The 22,391-nt window shown below is 36.6% G+C and overlaps 1 protein-coding gene across 2 annotated transcripts in view; it reads right to left on the bottom strand.

The window, feature by feature from the left end:
- The window catches only part of PIP4K2A (phosphatidylinositol-5-phosphate 4-kinase type 2 alpha), a 189,594-nt gene that overhangs the window by 48,344 nt on the left and 118,859 nt on the right, over positions 1-22,391 (bottom strand). For both annotated transcript variants that reach the window (XM_074266908.1, XM_074266909.1), the window contains exon 4: positions 10,019-10,171. In XM_074266908.1, coding sequence (XP_074123009.1) covers positions 10,019-10,171 — 153 coding nt within the window. The remainder of the gene's footprint in view (positions 1-10,018; positions 10,172-22,391) is intronic.

A 22,391-nucleotide genomic window follows, 5' to 3' on the forward strand; every position in this document is an offset into this window, starting at 1 on the left:
CAATGAGATGAATCAAATCAGTTCCACTAGAGCAGTAATGAACTGAACCAGCTACACCCAGCGAAAGAACTCTGGGAGATGACTATGAACCATTACATAGAATTCCCAATCCATATAATTTTGTCCACCTGAATTTTGGATTTCCTTCACAGGCTAATGTACACTATTTCAAAGTCCGAGTCTTTTTGTACAGCAAAACAACTGTTTGGTCATGTATACATATATTGTATTTAATTTATACTTTAACATGTATTGGTCAACCTGCCATCTGGGGGGGAGAAGAAAAATTAGAACAAAAGATTTGGCAATTGTCAATGTTGTAAAATTACCCATGCATATATCTAGTAAATAAAAACTATTTAAAAAATTAAAAAAAAATAACAATTAAAAAAAAAAAGGGAAATAGTTAAGGGATTAATGCAAAAAACCGTTGCCAGTGAAAAACATAGAGAGAGAGAGAGAGAGAGAGAGAGGGAGAGAGAGAGAGAGAGAGAGAGAGAGAGAGAGAGAGAGAGAGAGAGAGAGAGAGAGAGAGAGAGAGAGAGAGAGATGGAGATATGTACAAGGCATGGAGGAAGGAATCAAGGTATTTATCCAGCTGAGTTTTAAAGAACTGAGAGGTTAGAGAAGGAAGGAATATATTCTGGGCATGTAAAATAGCTTATGTTAACATAGAGAGCAGAAAATGGGATGACAACTTCAGGGAACTGTTAGCAGTTCATTCTGAGTTGGAACACAGATTCTGCAAAGGGAATTAATGTAAAACAAAGCTAAAATGGAGTTAGATTGTAGAATACCTTGAGGACTAGACTAAGGAATTTGCATTTTATCCTAGAGACCATAGGAAGTCACTGAGGATCTTTTAAGCTGGGAAGTCCATGGAAGACTTCTGTGTTAGGATGAAAATTTTGGTACTTATACAGATGATGGAATAGAGAAGTAAGACTAGAAGTCAATTAGGAGATCATTTATCACAAACTATAGATGAAAGGTAATATAGGGTCTGTACTCAGGTGAAGACCATTAGAGTGAAGGTAAAATCCAATGTGTATCTATGCTCAAAGAGGCATATTGAAAGAAATGCACCATATACAAAAAAATCTCCATGGCCTAACTGTAACAGGAAAAAACCCAATTAGAAACAAATAGGATTTGTGAAAACAAATTTGTAGGAACAAAAAGATTTGTGTGGGGCTATGGAGAACAAATAAAGCAAAACCAAAAAGCCAAAATAAAAGCTGACTACATGTATGTAGGCGAAAAAAAAAGGAAATATAACTAAAAGGTAATTGAATGGGGATTGGTCTTGTGATTTCACTGGTACAGCAAACTGATGGCATAACATATTCTTCTTTTTGGAAGATAGCTGGAGGATACAGATACAGATTATAATAAAGTTAGTCATACTCAGTCCTTTTGTGCGTCATACTTACCTCCTCTCCCCACAGACACACACTTATTACAGGGAAGCTTCAATAAAGTAGGGAAGTATATTATACAATTACTTTAATGCACAGGGATCAATTTTTTAAAAGTAACGTTAAAAGAGAATTGATGTGAGAGATAGTCACACATATGAAAAGTAACAGAATTATTGCAGGCAAATAGGTAGTACAATGAATAGAACACCAGCTCTGGTGTCAGAGAACAAATGTGGCCTCAGACACTTACCAGGTATGTGACCCTGGGCAAGTCACTTAAATCTCTATGCCTCAGTTTCCACATCTGTAAAAAGAGCTGGAAAAGGAAACGGCCAACTACTCCAATATCTTTGCCAACAAAATCCCCAATGAGGTTTATGACTGAAAGAAGTGAACTATAATAACAGAGTTGTCAAGAATGGCTGAGGTTATAAACCTGGTATACCAGAAAGATGGAGATGACTTCAAAAGAAATAGGGAAGTTTGGAGAAGGACACACATTTAGAATGGAAGAGAATGTGTTTTATTTTGGATATGCTGAATTTGGGATGTTATGGTGGAAATGTTCAATAGGCATTTGGTGAGGGAATATTAGAGATTGGGAGAGATCAGGAACATTATCTACAGAGGTGAAAAACCCATTTCCTTGTCATTATAGTTTTGACAATGATTTGTCAGAGTTGAACCTTGTGCTCACTCCTTTGTTCTTCCAGTGAATTTGGCCAGTTTGTGCTTTGTTTCTCATTTTCCTATCACCAGAAAATGTTCCTTTGCTACTTCCTGAAGAATAGCAGTCAGGGTCTTTTCTTCTTTACCCTTCTTTGGAAATCTAATACTTCTTATCCAATCTTTCCTTATTTATTTCTTCTGTCACTTTTGTCTGTACTGCTTCCAAATCTTTTTTTTTCCAGGTAAATGGTTTTCTAGATTTGTTTTTCTATTTTTTTCTTTTCCTACTGTGAAGGCCCAATTTGGTTGGAATCCCTCCAGTGTCTAGAACTGGGGTCATTCATGGACTCCTAGAACTTAAAGAGTTGGAAAGGTCCTTAAAGATTATCTAATCTTAAACTCTCCTTTTACATAAAATACTAAAAATAAGAATAATAGATGACATTTACACAAGCCTTTGAAGTTTATAAAGTACTTATATCTCACTGGATTCTCAACAACTCTGTAAGGTATATTTTCCTGGTATGGTATCCCCATTTTAGAGATGATGATTTAAACTAAATGCTATGCTGATGATCACAGAGCAAGTAAATATTGGGGCAAGAATGCAGCCTCCAGATTGGACACTCAGTATGGTATTCTCCTTCATACCCCTGAGAGCTGTGACCAGTTTAAATTCACAAAGCTTGTCGTATTAGCTGAGTCGGACCTGGGACCTAGGTAATCAGGTGTCTGTTCTGTTTTTTCACCTGCTTTACCTCCTTCCCGGCTCAGTCCATCTCCTGCCCGGCTCAGTTCATCTCACTCCGGGCTCTGGGACACATCTCCCTCCCAGGCAGCGCAAGTATGATGATACAAGGAACAAGTCAGCTTTGTGGCCGGTTTTGCTCTCAGGTCTGGACCACAGTGCCAGTCATCAGTGGCATACCTTGTTTCTCATGACCAAACAACCACCCTCTATGGCAGTCCCAGTAATAAGTCCCTGTTTTTTTTGTGTCCAAGCTCTTGTCTTGGTTCCCTGCCCAGTCCCTGTAACTAGATCCTTACTACCCACTGCCAGGACTCCATCTGCTGCTTTCTGCTAGTTCCCTCTCGCTGAGCTCTCCACCTGTCTTCTGCCTGTCTGACTTCCTCCTGCTACTTGTTTTGAGGCCTCAGGATGGGCCTGCTGAATTTCTGAACTCTCAACACATTTGGTCAAGGTCCAGATGCCCTTTTGGTACTGTGCAGGTGAACTATAAAGGGCATTCAGCACTGCTGCTTGTGCCAATTTCCACTATGCGATGAGGTGTCCCAAAAGTCTGAGTGCAGCTGTAAACTTTATCCCTATTAGACTGTTTATAAGTTATTAAAGTTTAATGCTGTACCAAGATGGCTGCCACTTACATATCAATGACCTTTTTGACATAAGCAGTTGATCTGTTCTCTATTCTAAAAATGTGACTGGAGGATTTGGCAACAGAATAAAGCTCAGTATAAACTCGCCTTTCATTTTCCAAATCTTAATTTGTCACCTCACAACATTTTGTGGGAAGACCTCTATGGCACAGGGAATTTCATTGGTGTAAAATGTTCTTGTTGAGAAACTTTCTTTACCAGGATAGGTCAGCAACTTTTCTGAAACTTAATGTTTCTGAAGGTTGTTCAGAGCATGAACAGGTTGAATGACTTGTCTAGAGTCATAGAGCCAGTATATCAGAGACTTGAATTCAGGTCTTTCTTATTCTCTATTCACTGGGTCAGGTTGTTCCTTCGTCCTCTGATGAAGTAAATTACAAAGGAAACCACCAATGAAAAAGCTTCAAAGTGGTCAGAATGAACCTTGACTGAACATTCTAAAGCAGAAGTTCTTTAAAAATTTATTTTAGAGCATGAATTCTTAGCCTGTGAACCTGATCTTTAAAAAATATTTTATAGCTGTATTTAAATATAATTGATTTCTTTTGTAATACTCTGAATTTTCTTTTATATATTAAAGAACATTATCCTGAGGATATCAACAGACTCCCTGATTTACAAAGTGAAGGAAAACACAAGGTATTCCAATAATCTTCATGTAGTTTTAAGCTTCAGTAGCTTAAATACACCCTCCTCACACACATGTGCACATACATACACATACACACACTTTTATGCACAGGAAGACAGATTCATATACTTTTCTATGGTTCTGTAATCCACCAATCCAGTGATGATAATCACACAACCCACCCACATCTTACTCTTTGTGACTCTTTTTTCATCTTACAAATTCTTCAGAAGGGCTCACCCAACATGTTGAGAGTTTTCCTTTTGGCACTGAATTTTGAAAAAGCAAATGAGCTGTCCATTGGCATTTTATCAATTTTGATACACAGCCAATCCCGTTATTTACATATGAAAAAAATACTCTTGACATACAGGTCTCAGACTTCTGGCTGCTCTCATTTCTTACTCCTGAACCATTTTTTCCATTTCATTCATATTTTCATTGTCCGCTTTATGATCATCCCTAAGTATTCAATCATACCTATACAGTAATTTCTTCATTGAATTTCTCTCCCTCTTTAGTTTCTGAAACAGCTACAGCTGTGGATATAGAAGCTGAACTTTTCTTCATGATGCTCTTTTTGCAAAAGCTAGAACAGAGAGGCACAATGTCAAAACTCTGGTCACTAGGAGATGCCTTTGGTGACAGAGACGGCGATGGAGGCTGGATCTGTAATTTCATTGGTGTAGGAACTCTGCAATGAAGAAATTCCTCTCTACCATGGTAGGAAGACAAACTTGTGGTTGCAGACAGCTGCCTGGAGCCCTGAATGGTAAAATTAATTGCTCATGGGTCATGCAGCTAGTACATGTCAGAGGTACCTCCTGAGCCCAGTTCTTGCTGACTTTAAGATCAACTCTCAGGCTACCATGCCATCTCTCCAGAAACCCAAACAAAAATACAAAATGTCCCATAAAGTTGTGAATGGATCCAAACATTCTGGAGAGCAATGTAGAATAATGCCCAAAGGGTTATCAAACTGTGCACATCCTTTGACCCAGCAGTGTTTCTATTGGGCTTATATCCCAAAGAGATCTTAAAGGAGGGTAAGGGACCCACATGTGCAAAAATGTTTTAGCAGCCCTTTTTGTAGTGGCAAAACCTGGAAACCAATGGATGCCCATCAACCAATGGCTGAGTAAATTGTGGTATATGAATGTTATGAAATATTATTGTTCTGTAATATATGCAGGATGCCTGGAAAGACTTTGAAGAATTTATGCTGAGTAAAATGAGCAGAACTGGAGATCATAATATATGGCAACAACAAGATCATGTGATGATCAATTCTCATGGACGTGGCTCTTTTCGGCAATGAGGTGATTTCGTACCAGTTCCAATAGACTTGTGATGGAGAGAGCCATCTGCATTCAGAGAGAGGATTGCTGGGACTGAGTGTGGACCATAAAATAGTATTTTCACTTGTTGTTGTTTGCTTGTAAATAATATATTACTTTTCCCATTTTTTCCTTTTTGATCTAATTTTTCTTGTGCAACATGATAACTGTATAAATATGTATACATATATATTGGATTTAACATATATTTTTGCCATGTTTAACATATATTGGATTACCTGTCATTTAAGGGAGGGGATGGGAGGAATGGGGAGAAAAGTTGGAATGCAAGATTTTACAAGAATCAATGCTGAAAAATTATTCATGCATATGTTTTGAAAATAAAAAGCTTTAATAAAAATGTTTCACAATCCCCTAGTTCTTTGGTAGTCCATAATGATAATGATGGAGTGGTTGAAAAAGGTTGAAAAAGTGGTTAGTAAGAATTCAAATCTTTAGTTTGCCTACATATTTAGCTCTAGATAATCTAAGTGTGGGGTCTTTTTATACAATTATCATTAAAATGTCATACTCTTTTGAAGACCTGAACTACATTAGTACTTATAGCAGACTGAGAACATAAAAGGAGAGTTCAGTTAAATGGAAGAATGACTTACAGGTTCTTCTTAGGGAGCAAAACAAATGGGCAGAATTGATTTATCAGATACCCAAAGAAAACAAAATGCAACATTCCTGTTGATCTGGACCTGTGATTTTATTGCTATAGAGAATTTCCTGGTAAAGAAACTTCCTGTACCAATAGTCCTAAAGTTGCTTAGATAGAAGGGCTTGATAGTGGAGCTTGACACAGATTAGAAAATAACTGGGAAATATTTTACAAAATAAATAAATACAATAAACCACAGATGTATTTGACAACTAAGTCAAAATACAACACACTGGGATCTTTATGTACAGATAGGTGATTCCAATTTCCATTTGAATTTGATAAGCTTAGAGTACTGGATAGAGGGTTATAGTATTTTTTGCCTAGGATTATAGGGTTATCTTGGTGTCCTTCATGTTGAAGAGGACCAAAGTGACATCACTAAGTTGGAATCAATGTGCCGTGTATCCATCATGAGTTCAAAAAACTCTACCACAGGACAGGCACAAATAGTCCACATGAACATTGGAATAGAGATGTCTCTAAATTTACACATCTTATGTTTGTCTAAAGTAGCCAATAGGCATTAGAAGGGAAACTTGAGCCCAATTTTTTTCCTGGCTCCAAAGCAGGATCTTTATCCACTAAGCCAGACTGTTTCTTGGGGCTTGATTTTATTGAGCACAAGCAAAAAATCCACCATGGAGAGAGCTACAATTTATATGCCAATATCTATTATAAAAGATGAAGAAGAATTTTAAAAAGAAGCCAGCAATTTTAGTCAAAATTAGTCAAATCAAAATATACTGTGTTTCTTAATAACTTCAATGTTCAGTTGACTATATGGAAGGATGTAAAATTGAATAATCTACCAGCATTCCTATTACAACTTTTCTTTCATTAGTAGCAACAGCAATAACATTTTAACCCTAACAAGTAAGTCTTTGATGTGCTACATGAAAAGAATTAGGATTGAAGCTTAGGAAGATAAAATTGAGAAGAGCAGCTGGAGGAGACCTAGTACATACTGAGGAAAACCGTGCTTGGGTCAACAAAATCTTGAAAGTCTCAAAAGACTGCTTCTTATCAAGAGTTCTTAACCTTTTTGTGTATGTCATGATCTCCTTTGGCAATTTTAGTGAAGCTTCAGAATAATACTTTTCAGAATAATGTTTTTAAAAATAATACAGTAAAATAAATAGTATTTTTTAAAAAGAAACCATAACACTGAAATCCAGTTATCAAAATATTAAACAAACAAACAAAAAAAAAAACCACCTCAGACTCCAAGATATGAAATGAAGAAAAATAAAAATATGTGAGATAGGGGAATATTATCAAATAAAAAGAATAATGGATACTATTAATACACAAGAAAAGTGACTGAGATAACATAAAATTGTGCATGATTACTGCCTTATTGTTATAAAATCAGAGAATTATCTATATTTTATATATATATTTTTAATCCACTGGCTCTGTTACAACTTGGAAGAAGCCACTTATCTGTTGTTGAAGGTTTTGCTGATGAAAATTCAAAAAGAAAACAAACAATTTGGGCAAATAATGTTTTAGAGAAGATCATATTTTTACAGTAACACTGTATATCAAGATAAGGTCAAAATTTTGGTATATGGATAAATAATTTAGATATAAAGAATGACATCACAAGTAATTTAGAATATATGAAAGAATGTCCCTGTCAGATCTATGGATAAGGGAAGAATTTATGTCCAACTATATATAGAGGAGATTATGGGAAGTAAAATAGATAATCATGATTATAGGAAATTTAAAAGTTTCTGCACAGACACAACTAATGCCACCAAAATTAGAAGGAACATGGGAAACCAGAAAAAAAATTGCAACAAGTTTCTCTGTCGATTCTCTGTCTTTCTCAAATACAGAGAACTGAGAAATACAAAGGAAGCCTATCAACTGGGGAATGGCTGAACAAGTTGCGGTATATGAGTAAGTTGGAACAATATTATATTAGAAAAAATGATAAGCAGGATGATTTTAGAAAAAGTTGGGGAAGACAGAGGAATTCATGCAAAATGAATTGGACAAAAGCAGAACACTGTATATAACAATAGTAATATTGGAAAGATGATCAACTATGAAAGATCTCTGATCAAGACAACGATCCAAAATAATTCCAAAAGACCTGTGAGAAGAAATGCTATTTACTTCCTGAGGGTAAATCAATGAACTATGAATGTAGATTAAAGCATACTCTTTAAAATTTTATTGTTAACGTTTTTATTTTGTCTGTGTTTTCTTTTACAACTTGGCTAATGTTTTGCATGAACTCCTATGCATAACTGAAATCAAAGAACTTGCCTTCTCAAGGACAGCGAAGATGTGGCAGATAGGGAGATAATTTGGAACTCAAAAGTTTAAAAAGTGATGGTTAAAAAATATTTTTGCATATAATTGGGAAATATTTAAATTGAAATACAAATATTTTTAAGAACTTCAAAATCTAAAAGTTTTTCTTTTAATAAAGTAATGTGAAATGCTGAAAGTGGCATTTTTCAAATACAAGATCTTCTTGTATTTATTGGATTTTCACTTAACATCTCAGTGCCCCAGACAATTCTCTAAGACTTAAAGTTATAGAATAGGGATAGATTTGCTGTGGTAGAGGGAGTTTCCTTCAAGTTCTTTATAACAAGGTTTATGTGTCTATTTATAAATATAGCATTCCCCCTGGAGAATATAAGCTCCTTGAGGGCAGGGACTTTCTGTCTTTGTACCACTGGAAAGCTTGCCAAAGAGGAGACCCTTAATAAATGTTTCTTGTATTAATCATGTTGTATTCTTATTAAAGGAATATCTTCAAAGAATGGTATATTAACTCAAATTTTTTTCAAAAGAAATGTCGGGTAATCATACACTATACTTTTTAGATTCAAAGGATAGCCATCACATTATTTGATTTTCACATATGTAACTTAGGACAAAAAAAAAAAGATTTTTATGTGATAGAAGAGTCTTTTCAACTTTAAAACTCTGAAAGGAAGGATACACTTGAGATTTAAACTTCATGAAGCTTCTCTGTCTGTCTCTGTCTTTGTCTCTCTCTCTCCCTCTCTCCTTCCTCCTTCCCCCCCACCTCTTTTAATTTTTCTTGAGGATTTTAATTTTTATTATAGTGGGAAATTTATGTTTTCTTTCACAACTTGACTTTTATGGATGGAAATGCTTTATATAACTTCAGATGTGGTTTCTTAATTGTGGGTAGGGATAAGGAAGAGAACCTAGAACTCAAAAAATCTTAAAAAGACATGTAAAAATTTGTTTTGAAGGCAACTGGGGGGATATTAAATACATAAATAAAATATTAAAAATGGTTTCAAAACGTAGTCAACTCTTGATATTACATACATTTGACTTGCCTTCAAAAACATGCTTTCAAGTTCTTATTGACCCCGACTTTTTATCCCTTAATGAAGCTAGTATTTACATGACACCAAATCATCCAAGGGATTCATTCAATTAAGTAGAGAAAAAAAAATCAATCAATTCGAGAGAAAAGTCACCAAAAAAACTGTGGGCAAAACTGAATGACTGACCCAAATTTTTCCCCTTTAACTACTGTTTTGATGTATGGACAAAGCCTTAATCTTACAGGAGTTTTAAGACTTAAGAAAACTCTTTCAAACCAGTTGTTTCCTTCTAATTTAAAGATGGTACTCTGCTGAAAGCTGTTATATAAATATAGTAACCTATTTTTTATGGCATAAGTAATCCCATATTAGTTGTCAGTAATAGGAGTAAGTTGATATTAATATTAAGAAAATGCTTCACTTTCTGATGAAAGGGGATTTATGTATCCCATGTGTCCTTACACAATCATTTTCTGGCTATTTTACAGTTAAGCTGTAATAATATTTAATCATCATTTATTCAGATTTCCACATAAAGATAGGGAGAGAAAGGGGAAAATTACCTGGTGGTATTTCTTAAGGATGTTATGCATTTCAGCCACATCTTCACTTGTGATCGTTTTGATGATGTATCTTTTGTCATAAGAAGTGTGAAATCGCGCTCCACTGCGTGCTTGGGAGTCATTTGGAAGTGGTGCACTTCTTGTCAAGGAATTCTGTTCACAGTGGCAAAGAAGGAAAACTGGGTCAGATTCACTGGTTCTATTGAAATTTACACTTTTTTGTAGTCAAAATAATTATTATTTATGCCATCATCTCTCTCAATATTGCATTTCTACATACTGAACACTGAGCAATGGCTTAGTGCTTATGTCTGATAGCATGATTCTATGGTCTAGACAGCAGATGGAGACCTCCAAAGCAGATACCCTTTTTTAAAATCCACTGGCTCTGTTACAACTTGGAAGAAGCCACTTATCTGTGCTGATTTTATTTTACCACTTGTAAAATGCAGGTTAATGCTATTAAGTGGGATATATTTTAAAAGAGGGAGGATAACAACATAAAACTGTAATGTATTTCAAAAATGAAATATCTTAACAATTTTCAAATAATGATGATGATTTTATTTTTGACTTTGCTACAAAAGACAATGATCACAAGATCACAGATAAAGAGCTGGAAAGAATCCTAGAGAAGCAGTCATAGAACCCAATTCTTTTCATATTCTTTGGGAGTTTACAAAATAACAGCACTACTCCAGAGACTAAGCCGGAAAGGTCTAAAAACATCACAAAAAGTAGAATTATTACTGATTTAGCAGTTTAAAATTCTTGCTTGATTACATGCATTAGCATTTTTCTTTTTCTTTCTGTGAAAAAATTCTCTCGAGGAAAATTCATTATTAATACACATTCTAACTTACTGATAGATGACTAATGTCCCCAGTATCGAGCACAGCATTTGGCAGGTAGTAGGTGCTTGCAGAATGATCAGTAGCTTGGGTAAGCACCATGCTTTGGTGGTCATAGAGTTAGAGAACATCAAGTCCAATTTTTTCAATTTATAGAGGAGGAATCTGAGTTTCTGAAAGGCTACTGGATTCATAAAGGCTAGAAGAGGCTTTAAGGTCATCATTTTATAGATGAGAATACTCTGTGAGAGAGGGACTAAATTACTTATTCAGGCTACCAGCTAGTAAACGTCTGAAAAGAGACTTAAACCAGGTCTTCCTGACCCCATGCCAAGTTTATTTACTCTGCAACTCTCCACCAGGTCCCAAGGCAGGAATCAGTTGATAAGTATTTATTTAATACCTACCAGGTGATTGGCACTATGCTGGTAGCTAAGAATACAAGGGAAAATGAAATAGTTCTTAGCATCAAGATGGGTATTATATTCTAAGTGCCAGATCCAGAACCTGAATGGCAGAGAGAATGGGAGAAAAACAATGAGGCAGAAGCCGGACTTAGAGCTTTGATTCTTTGATTTCTCAGCTCCTGACCTTAAGCAAATCAAAAGTGGGCACCGTGATTGTATCAGCTTCTTTGGAGGAGGCCGTGAGGAAAGCACTTTGTACGCTTGGAAGAGCTATGGAAAAAATCCAAGCTGTTAAACATTTGAATTATTATGATTAGCAAGAAAAAAGAGCAAAAAAGGGATGAGAAGAGGGGCATGGCAGATACAAGGGGAAAGGTGGCACTTCGGATGTCTATAAGAGACCCATAAGAGAATGGGGCATTTGTCACAGGAATGAAAGGATCTCAAGGGCATCGGAAAAGGCAAGAACAAGCCCATCCAGGCGCACGGACCTGAGCCATCTCTGGCTGCTTCAGTAGTGAGACAGTCGATGGCTTTCAAACCCAAGTTAAGGAGATGGAATGCCATGAAGTTGGTCTGATAATATATTCTTGTCTACATATATTGTATTCTAAATTCCCTCACAGGGCAGTAGAGTGCCTGCGTGTGCTGAACTGCAGTGGTCAAAGGGGCAGTGCCACAGTGAAGAAAAAATAATGGAGGACATAAGGTCAGGACCCAGGGGTGAGGGGATGTCACTGTGGTTACATTGAGAACCACGTGGAACACACTGGAAGAGAGAACTCCAAGGTTTCTCTCAGCCCCATTCTGTGGCAGAACCCAACTCAGAAATCTTAACTCTACAGAGATTTAGCATTTAAAAGATCATAGACACTGAGTTGGAAAGAGCCTTCAGAGGTCATCAAATCCAACTTCCTATTATAGTCACGAATCTCAATCTCCAAAAGTCTGAATATGTCTGAGCTGGGAATGAATTCTTTCCACTTTACCCTCCTCCCCCACCCCAGGATTTATTATCTTAACCTCCAAGTAGCCTAAGATTCACATGAAATCACCTTTTGTCATCTTATTCTGGAAGCAAGCCTGATTCAACAGTCTCAGTTGGCAGTTAAGTATATGGATTAAGCCACCTTAAATTGGGGTTCTAGAGCCTGAACCACATTAGTATGTAACTAGAAAATATTTAACAAAATAAATAAAAACACAACATTACGCAGATAACGTAACGTGTGGTTTTATAAGCCAGCCTACCAGCCTACGCTTTGGGGCCCCTTTCTAAATGAATTTGGCACTTCCGCTGGAGAGGAGTTGTTTTCATTCTGTCCCTTCTGTTCCATAAGCTCCTCAAGGGAACGCTTTCAATTTGTTCTCTATTGCTCTACCATGCCTTATAGTACACTATAGGGTATGATGGGTTAAATGGGCACTTGAATTAAATGTTGACTTACAAAAGCTTCAGAAACCATCCGATAAATGAACAAAACTCTCTTTAGTAAAGCAGCCCTTCCCATCAGGAAGTCAGAATTCTTTTATAATAAATCTTTTAAATAAAAGATTATTTTTCTATTTTAGATAGAGACATGCTAGTCTCTATCCTCACAATTATTCTCTTTCCTTCCTTGATATCATCAACAGGATACAAGCTTGTCATGTATAATAAAAGGGCAGTGGCTTAGCTCTGAGAGGCTTGGCACTTACTAATGAATTACTACATGCTCATATTTTCTTTCAGACAAATACTGCAGCAGTAATGGCTTTGTAATTCATTCGTGAGATAGACTCCTGATTTCAATACAGACACACCTGTTAAATTCTGAGAAATAATATTGCTTGTTGCTTTTCTTTATTGTATTACAAAACTTGAGAAAGAGGGGGAAAATCAATGTAATAACCACTGACTTTAAAATTATTTTCAAGGCAGATTGAAATTCATCAATTCACCTGGGTGTAGCCTATATAGTTCAGTCTGAAAAAAGGTAATATTAATGGGGGATTAATTTTCAATTATATTGGTTATCTCAGTAAATCTCCCTCATACAGCTTCCTGTATGAAGAGAAAATGAAAGAAGACTAAATATACATTTTAATTCATTTACTGGGATTTAAAAGCTAGCAAACTGATTGGCTTTTGTTAAAAGAACCATGAAAATACTTTATCTTATTTTTTCAAATATTAATCTTCTAGAGAAATCTAAAAATAGTAAAATGAAAATTAAAATCCTGAACAATCAAATTATAAAAACATATGAACTGGAATGAAAAACTTGCAAACATGACTCTCTAAAATAGTAACTTCTTGGGAAAAATTTAGAATAACTAAAACTGAGTTTCATCAACTCCATTGATAATGAAGCTTGCCTTTCTTAACACAAAGGTATTGAGTTATTATTTTTCAGCTATTACACAGCATATAATAAATAATTCATTATGCAATACATAATTTATACCACATATACTGAAAGTTATAACAATGTTTTTTCAATATTATGGATCTGTGACAGAAATAAAACAAAAACTGAAGATAAAAAAATGTTGACTGCTATGGCACTGATCAAAATAAGCTATTTCTCCATTTGGAAATTTTTTGGTCCTGAATATTCCCTTTCTGATTAGTTATGAGGCAGAGACGGAGCTGAGCTCTGAAGGTTCTGAAATGTCTGCTTTGCTCTAGTCTCTTCTTTAGAGAAGGAATAATGACTGGTGCAATCCTAAATTAACATATTCCTTATCACTGGCCAGCTGAGTATTTGTATAACCACCAATGTACACTGAAGTTGATGGGCTGGATGTTGACTGACAACTCTGTCAGGCAGTGCTACAGATGGAAAAGAGAGGGTGTGGTCTAGCACTACTGGGTTTAATAGTCAAATGTAAGCAGTGGACTGGACAAAGGTGGCTCTTTCTGTGGGTAGTTCAAGTAAATCAATTAAAAACTATCCCTAAATCCTTGGTGTTATATAGCCCATCCAGCTACCTATTTATTTATTTATTTATTTATTTAATTATTTATTATTATTATTTTTTTATCCAGCTACCTTTTTAGAGACTACAAATATTAAGTTGATATCCTAGAATAATTCTTCAAGAATCAGTAGTATCATGGTACATCTGCTTGGAGTACTCTATATATCAAATTGCTAATTGCATTTAATGTTTAATACATTCTTTTTTTTTTTTAATTACATCACTGGTATAATTTCTGAAGTTTATTTGTGTATTCTCTAAACGTCCTATAGAAACAGGTAATCTGTTTACTACTACTGATATCTTTAAGGATTTTTATTTAAAAAACATTTGATAAGCTCAATTCTTTTTCCTAAATCAAAGAGAAAAACATACTAACACGCCAACAGACACAGTATGGAAGCAGAGCCATTACAAATTGTTTGGCACATGGTGAATTTGTTGACAGTGACTTGTACCGCATGTGCAAGTATCAACTTGCTATGTATATGTAACTGCTCTTTTGACCACAAATGGTCTACTTATTTGCCTTTAAGCAAGCTTAAGCTCAGCACTACAGAAAAAAAAGATGCACTTGAGAAGAATTGATAAAATTACAAATATTTATGTATGTATTTAAAAAAAAGGAGAGGCAGAGAAGTCAGGTAACACCTTTGAAAAACTATGTATTTCTTGAGATATGTTGAGAAATTGGTCATGGGGGTAAGAGAAGGAGGGGAAGGGAAGAAAGCACATTAAACAAAAATTACATAGTACATAGTGGTTGAGAATTCACAATGAGTCTTCTTCATGTCTGCATCTGAAAACTGCTTTTGTCAGTAATAGAAAAGCATTTTACTCCTCAAATTTGGAGCATAAAGCACATTTTCCCAAAGGTGATTTGCAGATCTATTAGTATGACACAAAATGTTTCCTCATTCAGATTAATTTCTAGATTCCCAAAACAGTCCTTCTTCCAAGGTTGTTTTCAGGCAGGTAGCCGTGACTGTGAATATGTCCGTAGGGATGCTAAACAATCCTTGCTGACCAAGGAGAACAGTATTTAAAATGCCCTTAGCATTCAATTCCTTTCCCAAAGATGCAACCGCAGACATGCATAAAGCACTAGCTTCTGCATTAAGCCTTTGAAACAATCAACCGATACATGAGGATCATTTTCTTTTTTTTTTTCCTTATGATCAGAGTGCCACTGAATGGAAAATGAGCAATGCAATCTTGTTCCGTTTGCCTATTAGCAAATACCCACTGGAGGGCAGGCCCAGATGCAATCCATTAACAATTCAGTGCACAGTCACGTGGCCACTTCTTTATGAGTGACCCAAAGCTTCAGTAGACTAAGTGTGGGCATTTCTTTCAATCACGCAGTCTTTGGGTGCTAGCCATCATTCTGAAACCATTCTGTAACCATTGTAGAGGCGTGCAGAGCTTGGAGCACCTATTGCTAGGGACAATACAAGAGAGAATGCTTTTTGCAGGCACAGCAAGTGCTATAGAGATAAAAGCCCTTCCTGAAGCAGGTATTCACGTTTCCTCTGAGCTCAGTTACTTCTCTTCATTGTTGTTGTTCCATGATTTCAATTGTGTCTCTTTGTGATCCCATCTGGGGCTTTCTTGGCAGAAATACTGGAGTGGTTTGCCATTTCCTAAAACTAAGGCAACAGGGTTAAGTGACTTGTCCAGGATCACGCAAGTAATAAATGTATTAAGCCATATTTGCACTCTCAAAGCTGAGTTTTCCCAACTCCACATCTGCTGCTCTATTTATTGTGCCTCTTAGATGCCCAGTTACTGCTTTAATGCTTACTTTATCATCATTATTGTGGCTAGTGGACACATACATACACATACTTCTTGATGGTTTACAAAGTCCTTGTCTTCACAACAACCCTGGGAGCTAAGGCTCACTTTACAATTAAAGAAACTGAGGCTGGAGGAGGTGATAGTAACTCTGAGGAGCATGTGATCTGCTGACCAATGGACACCATTAAGGGGTTCCCTGGTATTCATGGTTAACAATACTGTCTCCCTCTCTGGGTTTTCCATTGAGTCTCTTGCTACCTTTCTAAGCACTCCTCAGACCTCTTTGATGGAATAATATCCCTGGCACAATCTCCCTAACTGTGGATGTTTCCCAGGGTCCTCTCCAGGCTCCTCTTTTCTTTTTACATCCTTTTTCTTTGTGAGCCCATGAATTATCTGTCATGAATTATCATCTCTATGTAGATGACTTCCAGATCTCTCTAAGTCGAGTGTCTCTAATGAACTCTACATCTACACTTCCAACTGCCATCCTGTAGGTACCTCAAACGTAATCTGTCTCTTAATAGAATTCATTATCTTCCCTTCTAAACTCACCCTATAACTGCAAACTTCCCTATTTTCATCAAAAGCACACTATTCTTCCTGTCTTCCAGGTTCAATGTTTTAGTCATGTCTAATAAGTCCTCTCCCACAATACTCTCAGTTAAGGTCTCATTATCTCTAGGAGGTCTTCTTGTAAATGCTTGTCAAGTGCACTGCAGTACAAAGTGCCCTGTTGCGTCAATGCTTCTCACAGTCATTTGGATATGGAGAAACCAACTCCATTACAGTCTTCCCAAGCAGTAACTCTGAGGCATCCTTCTCTCAACTTCTTTCTGTCTTCTGGTTTCATTCATAATGAGAATGGCAGGATCATCACACAGAGAAAAAGAACACATTCTGACAGAATATGAAGAATAATAAGAGCTCTCATTTATAGAACACTTTCGACGTGCCAGACTCTGTGCTAAAGGCTTTACAATTATTATCTCATTTGATCCTCACAACAGCCTTGTGAGATAGATACTATTATTACTATACAAGTTTTACAAATGAGGAAACTGAGGCAAACATGAGTTAAGTACCTTGCTCAGGGTCACATAACTAATAAGCACCTGAGATGGGATTCAAATCTAAGCCCACCACGTTATACACTAGTTAAGTAAGATGCTTAGTCTGAACCCAAGTTTCTCCATTTATAAAAATGATATTAAACTAAAAACCCCCAATTAAGAAGGCTTCTAGCTCTAAATCCATGATCCTATGATATGATTCAGTTTCTTGGGTAGTTATGTGGCCACTGAACAAGAATCTTGTATTTTTAGTGAGCTTTTATGGATAATTTAAAAAGTGCATGATTCTTAGCGACTTCTTCCTAGTTTGTTTTTAAAAACTGACATCATCACTACAGAAGGGGAACAAGGTCTTATAGGGCTGGGTGCCATTTCACACTTCTCATTTGTTTGTTTTATGGATTTCTGTGCACTCAAAAAAGGATCACCTCATGATTCTCTCCTTGTGACTCAGACTAAATCACAGTCCATTACCAGGACTGGAGTCCAAGGATTTCCAGTGTGGTAAAACCTACATATCAGAGGTAGCACTCCACGAATGCAGTCTCCCTGAATCCAGTCACCTCCATGCCATTGTCAGGCACCAGAGTAGGACTTTGTAGAGATACTATCATCTCTCTAAAACATTCAATTCATTAAGTAGTATCCTGGAAGACTGATGTGATTATCCAAAGATGCAGTCTCTGTTTTCCAAAATATCTGTTTGTGTGTGTCACCCCTCCCCCCACATACATATGCACCATCTTTATAAGATCCCTAAGAGAAAGGAAGGAGGGATATATTATTATGTGTCTTTAGCTGATGAAGAATAAGGAAAGCACCCAAAGTTACAATCAATGGTGGGAAGCAGTCCTGAGGCATCCATCCTATCTTTTACTCAAAGCCTCTGCTTACCTAGACCATTGCTTACTTTTTGAAGATCACAAAGAGACAATTTACAAAATAAGATCACGATGTCTGCCATGAGTCAGCGTCAATCATTAACGATACACCCTAGAACGTGACCCTCTTAAACAAGGTGGTATCACTAATTCATCAGGAGACAGCAAGACATGAGAGAGATTGTGGTATGGCGCAAAAGCCCAGAAATGCCACTGCCAGCGCTGGCAAGACATTCTCCTCCCTCTGTTTCTTCCTTTGTAAAATGAGACTGTTGAAGTTATTCATGCCTAAAGTCCCCTCAAACTCTAAAATTCTGTCATTCCAGGACATTTCTTGTGGTCTCAGGGACCACTGAAATGCACTCCTAAGAGAGGGCTGAGCCTGTCAGAGGACACCCCAAGGATCCTCTCAGCAGGGGCAGAGGGACGACTGAGGGCATTTGGAACAAGAATTGAGGAGAGATGACAAGAGTTCTTAAGTCAGCATGAAAATGGCATTTCATAGGTTCCAGATGTATGCAGCACAAGAGCAGCAAGGAAGAAAAAAAAAGAACTATTCAAAACTGAAGAAGGATATGTCGTGGTTTACGGTGGTCAGCTTCTTTAACTGGTTCGTGACCCCACATGGGATCTTATAACTTCACGTGGGGACTGTGAGCATAAAAACTATGATTTATAATTAGTAAGTTAAATCTGTATAAATTTGTAAAGTATACATCAATAAGTTGATTTTCATAGTTATTGTATATACTTGTATATTGGAGTCACTTCTCAGGCAAAAGGGGTCACAAGTGGAAAAGGTTAAGAAGCCCTGATCTAGAGAACATCCTAAGAATGGTCCATTCTCCTGTGAGAACTGGAGACTGAATTTCACAAGGCTGCTTGCTTTTCTCTCATGAAGAAAAAAAAGATATTCAACAAGCACTTATTAAGCAATTGCTATGTGCCAAATATGAACCACAGCATTAAAACAAGGTTGGTTGGATGGGGGTGGGGAGAAGAGGGAGAATCTCAGACAAGATGCAAGGAGAAATAAGGTCAAGAAGTGGCCTCCATGGGGTCTCCTACAGGTAAACTAGGACGTGTTCCCCAGCCCTGTCTGTCTTTATATGTACCATGGCTTTTAAATACAGATTTTCTTTTTCTGTTACAACAAACACATCTTAATAACAATTTAGATAAGCTGCCAGCTGGCTGAGAACCAAACCTCGATGTCTGTAAGAGTGCTGAATAAAGCATAGAGAAAAACATTCCCAACAGCAGCGGTGGCAGAAAGCTAATGAAATACAGAATCCTTCTTTTATTTACACTTTTATTTACATGTATACAAATAAACTGGTGAATCATTTTAAGTGTGCTCATCACTTTTCTCCCTTCATCTGTGAGGGGGGAGGGAGAAGGAAGAAGTTGTCATCCCTGGAGGACATGGTTGAAACAGATGCGTGTTTGTGGAGCCGGAGCTTGGAGAAACAACCATATGTTGCTGCATCGTGGTTAGACTCATAGGATCCATATGCAGCCTAGGTAAAGCTGTAGGGTTCCCCCAGCTTGCAGTTTTCCCAAGGGGCCTTTCAAAGGCAGCCACAACTTTCAGCACTCACACCACATCATAGATCATCAGGTTACCGCGGCACACTTCTCCATGTCTCTTGTAACGAATGCACATGCAGAGGGTCTTGCTGAAGATTTCCATTTCCTTCAGGTCACTGGCTTCTCCCTCACTACCTACACCCTTGTCTTATTTGCTTAAGGAAGCAATGAAGGAGAACAGAAGCTTGGACCTAAAGCTCAAAGAGATGTAGCTAAGGTTAGCAGTCATCCTGAACTGTAGGGACGATGTTCTTATGGTCAATCTTTATGCTACTGAGAAGGTGAAAACAATAGGTCATGAGGAAGAATCAATGGTCATAGACTGAGGAATGACTAGAAAAATCCAGATATGGATGTGTGATGAATGTTATTTCACATGAAGAAAAAAGGAACATTAAGAAAACAGGAAAAGATGATGTCATGATGCAAAATGAGATAAGAACTATGAAAACAGTATATACAGTGACTAAAGATGTAAACGGAAGGAACAAAATAAGAACCGAACAGTGTAATTAGAAATGACTCAGGTTTTCTGTGAAGATATATGAGAATACATCTTTCTCTTATAGAAGTGGGAGATCATGGGTGGGAAACTACTGGAAGCACATGTTAAATTTTTAACATGTTGGTTCGTTTTGCCGATCTGCCTCCTCTCTCCTTTTTTATTCCTTGCTAAAACAGATAGATATTTGGGCAGGGAAAAGGACAAGGATAGGTTTTCTTAATAAAGGTGTTTAAACCAAAATATGTCAATAAAATTTTAAAAATTAAGTTTGAATAATATCAAGATCTCTGTTACAAAGAAGGTCTTAGATTTGTTTCCTTCCATCTCCTTATTTAAAGGCATCATCTTAGAGTTTTTCCCAGAGAACAAACAATAAGGTTTAAGATCCTGACATTTTCAAGCCTTGGCAGAAGTCATTTAAAATCAAAATTTACTGCCCCAAAGAAGAGAAATGAGAAGATAGAGATCTAGTACAATGCTTTTATTATATGAATATGCAAATTACTTTAATTTTGCTATTTTATCTTATTTTTCTTTAAAATATTATTTATTATATAGGGGTATTTATATAATCTTATATATGTATCTATCTGTCTTTTACCTATACATAACTGCATGTGTATATGTGTGTGCACGCACATATTTCCCCTCTGAGAGAAGAAAAGAGGGCAGTTGATATATTGAGAGAAATTCTTGTGATTTAATACAATAAATACATCAAAACACTAAAAATGAACGAGGATTTATTAAAGCGCCCATTTCCAAATGAGTAAATACTTTTCTTTGTCAAATTCTACATCCTGTTTATCTTTAGAACTATCTTAATAGGAAAGCTGTAAGTTGAAGCCCATGGAAGGAACCAAGGCAATATCTGAGAAAATCTAGAGTACAAAACAGCAGGAAGGTCCACCCCCTTTCTTCCACGTCCGCTTTTTGAAAAGCCACCCATCCTTCAAGATTCATCTAAAAATACTTTCTTCTCCAAAAAGTCTTCATTAATCTTCTCAGTTGAAAATTATGTTCCCAGAAGTAAGTGCAAGGGATAATGTTGTAAAAAATTACCCATGCATATGTACTGTCAAAAATAGTTATAATTATAAAATAAAATAAAAATTAAAAAAAAGAAAATTATGTTCCCTTCCCTCTGACCTTGAATAGTCTTTTGTATATGTTTTATGCTTTTCTTTTATTCAATTCTGCACTAGAGTTATTAGTTATCTTTTATCTAAGATCTGATATTATATTTGTGTCCTGTGCGCTCACTAGATTTTAAGCTTAATAAAGGCAAAAATGGTACCTTTATCCATCTCTGAATTCTTTGCTTTATGAGAGGCACAGAAGGTAGTCATGTCAAATACCCATTTAGAATTAAGTTGGTACTACCAGTATCAGGAAATAGTCCTGAAAGCTTGGGAGGAATCCAAAGGCTCTGTGTCAAACTCCATGCAAAGTAGCAACCATGCATGTTTGAATTCAAATTTTCAAATGTACATTAAGCAGAAGGCGGCTAAATGGTACAAGCAACTTGTCAAGTGGTTTGGAAAACTTGGAAAACCCAGCACTAGGTGTTTACTTGGTGACCAGACACTGTCAGGAGCTGTTTTGGGTTTGGCTTTGCCATGTCATTTAAAAAAAATTCTCTCAATGTATTCTTTAATCACACAACTAGATATAATTGATTTGGGCAGGTGCAAAGAAAGAGAAAAGAAGGAAATCTAAGAAATGTCAATCTTTTAGTCTACTGATTTTTTACCTTGAAAACTGCTAATAAAAACAAATGAGAAACTGCAACCAAAATCCCCAGAAATAAGAGGACATACTTGTAAGTTTCTCAATTGAGAATATCTGGCTATTTCCTCAAGGAAATTCTAAGCATCTAGATGATGCTCCAAGGCTACCATAAGCTTGCAACCTGAGGCAGAAGAAACCTTTTCCAAGTTTGGGGTTCCTAACACCTAACTCAGACATCAACCTGATAGATGCACTTCAAGGGTTTGAGATTCAGAAAGTAGTTTCTCTGACTCGGCGACATTTTGGATTGTTCTTTGGTAGTTTTTCATGTTGGCAGCTAAGCAAATTGACACAAACACTATTTATGCATTGATTTGATCCATAATGGATTTGCTTTCATTAGTAGGATGACTAAAAAGAGGGTGGTCTTGGGGCCAGAAATATCTGAACTCAAGTTCGTTCTCTCTCTCTCTCTCTCTCTCTCTCTCTCTCACACACACACACACACACACACACACACACACACACACACACACACACACACACGTTGTGCTGTCAGGTCTTGGGATGA

Source organism: Sminthopsis crassicaudata, chromosome 5, assembly GCF_048593235.1.
Source record: "Sminthopsis crassicaudata isolate SCR6 chromosome 5, ASM4859323v1, whole genome shotgun sequence".
Classification (NCBI taxonomy): Eukaryota; Metazoa; Chordata; class Mammalia; order Dasyuromorphia; family Dasyuridae; genus Sminthopsis; species Sminthopsis crassicaudata.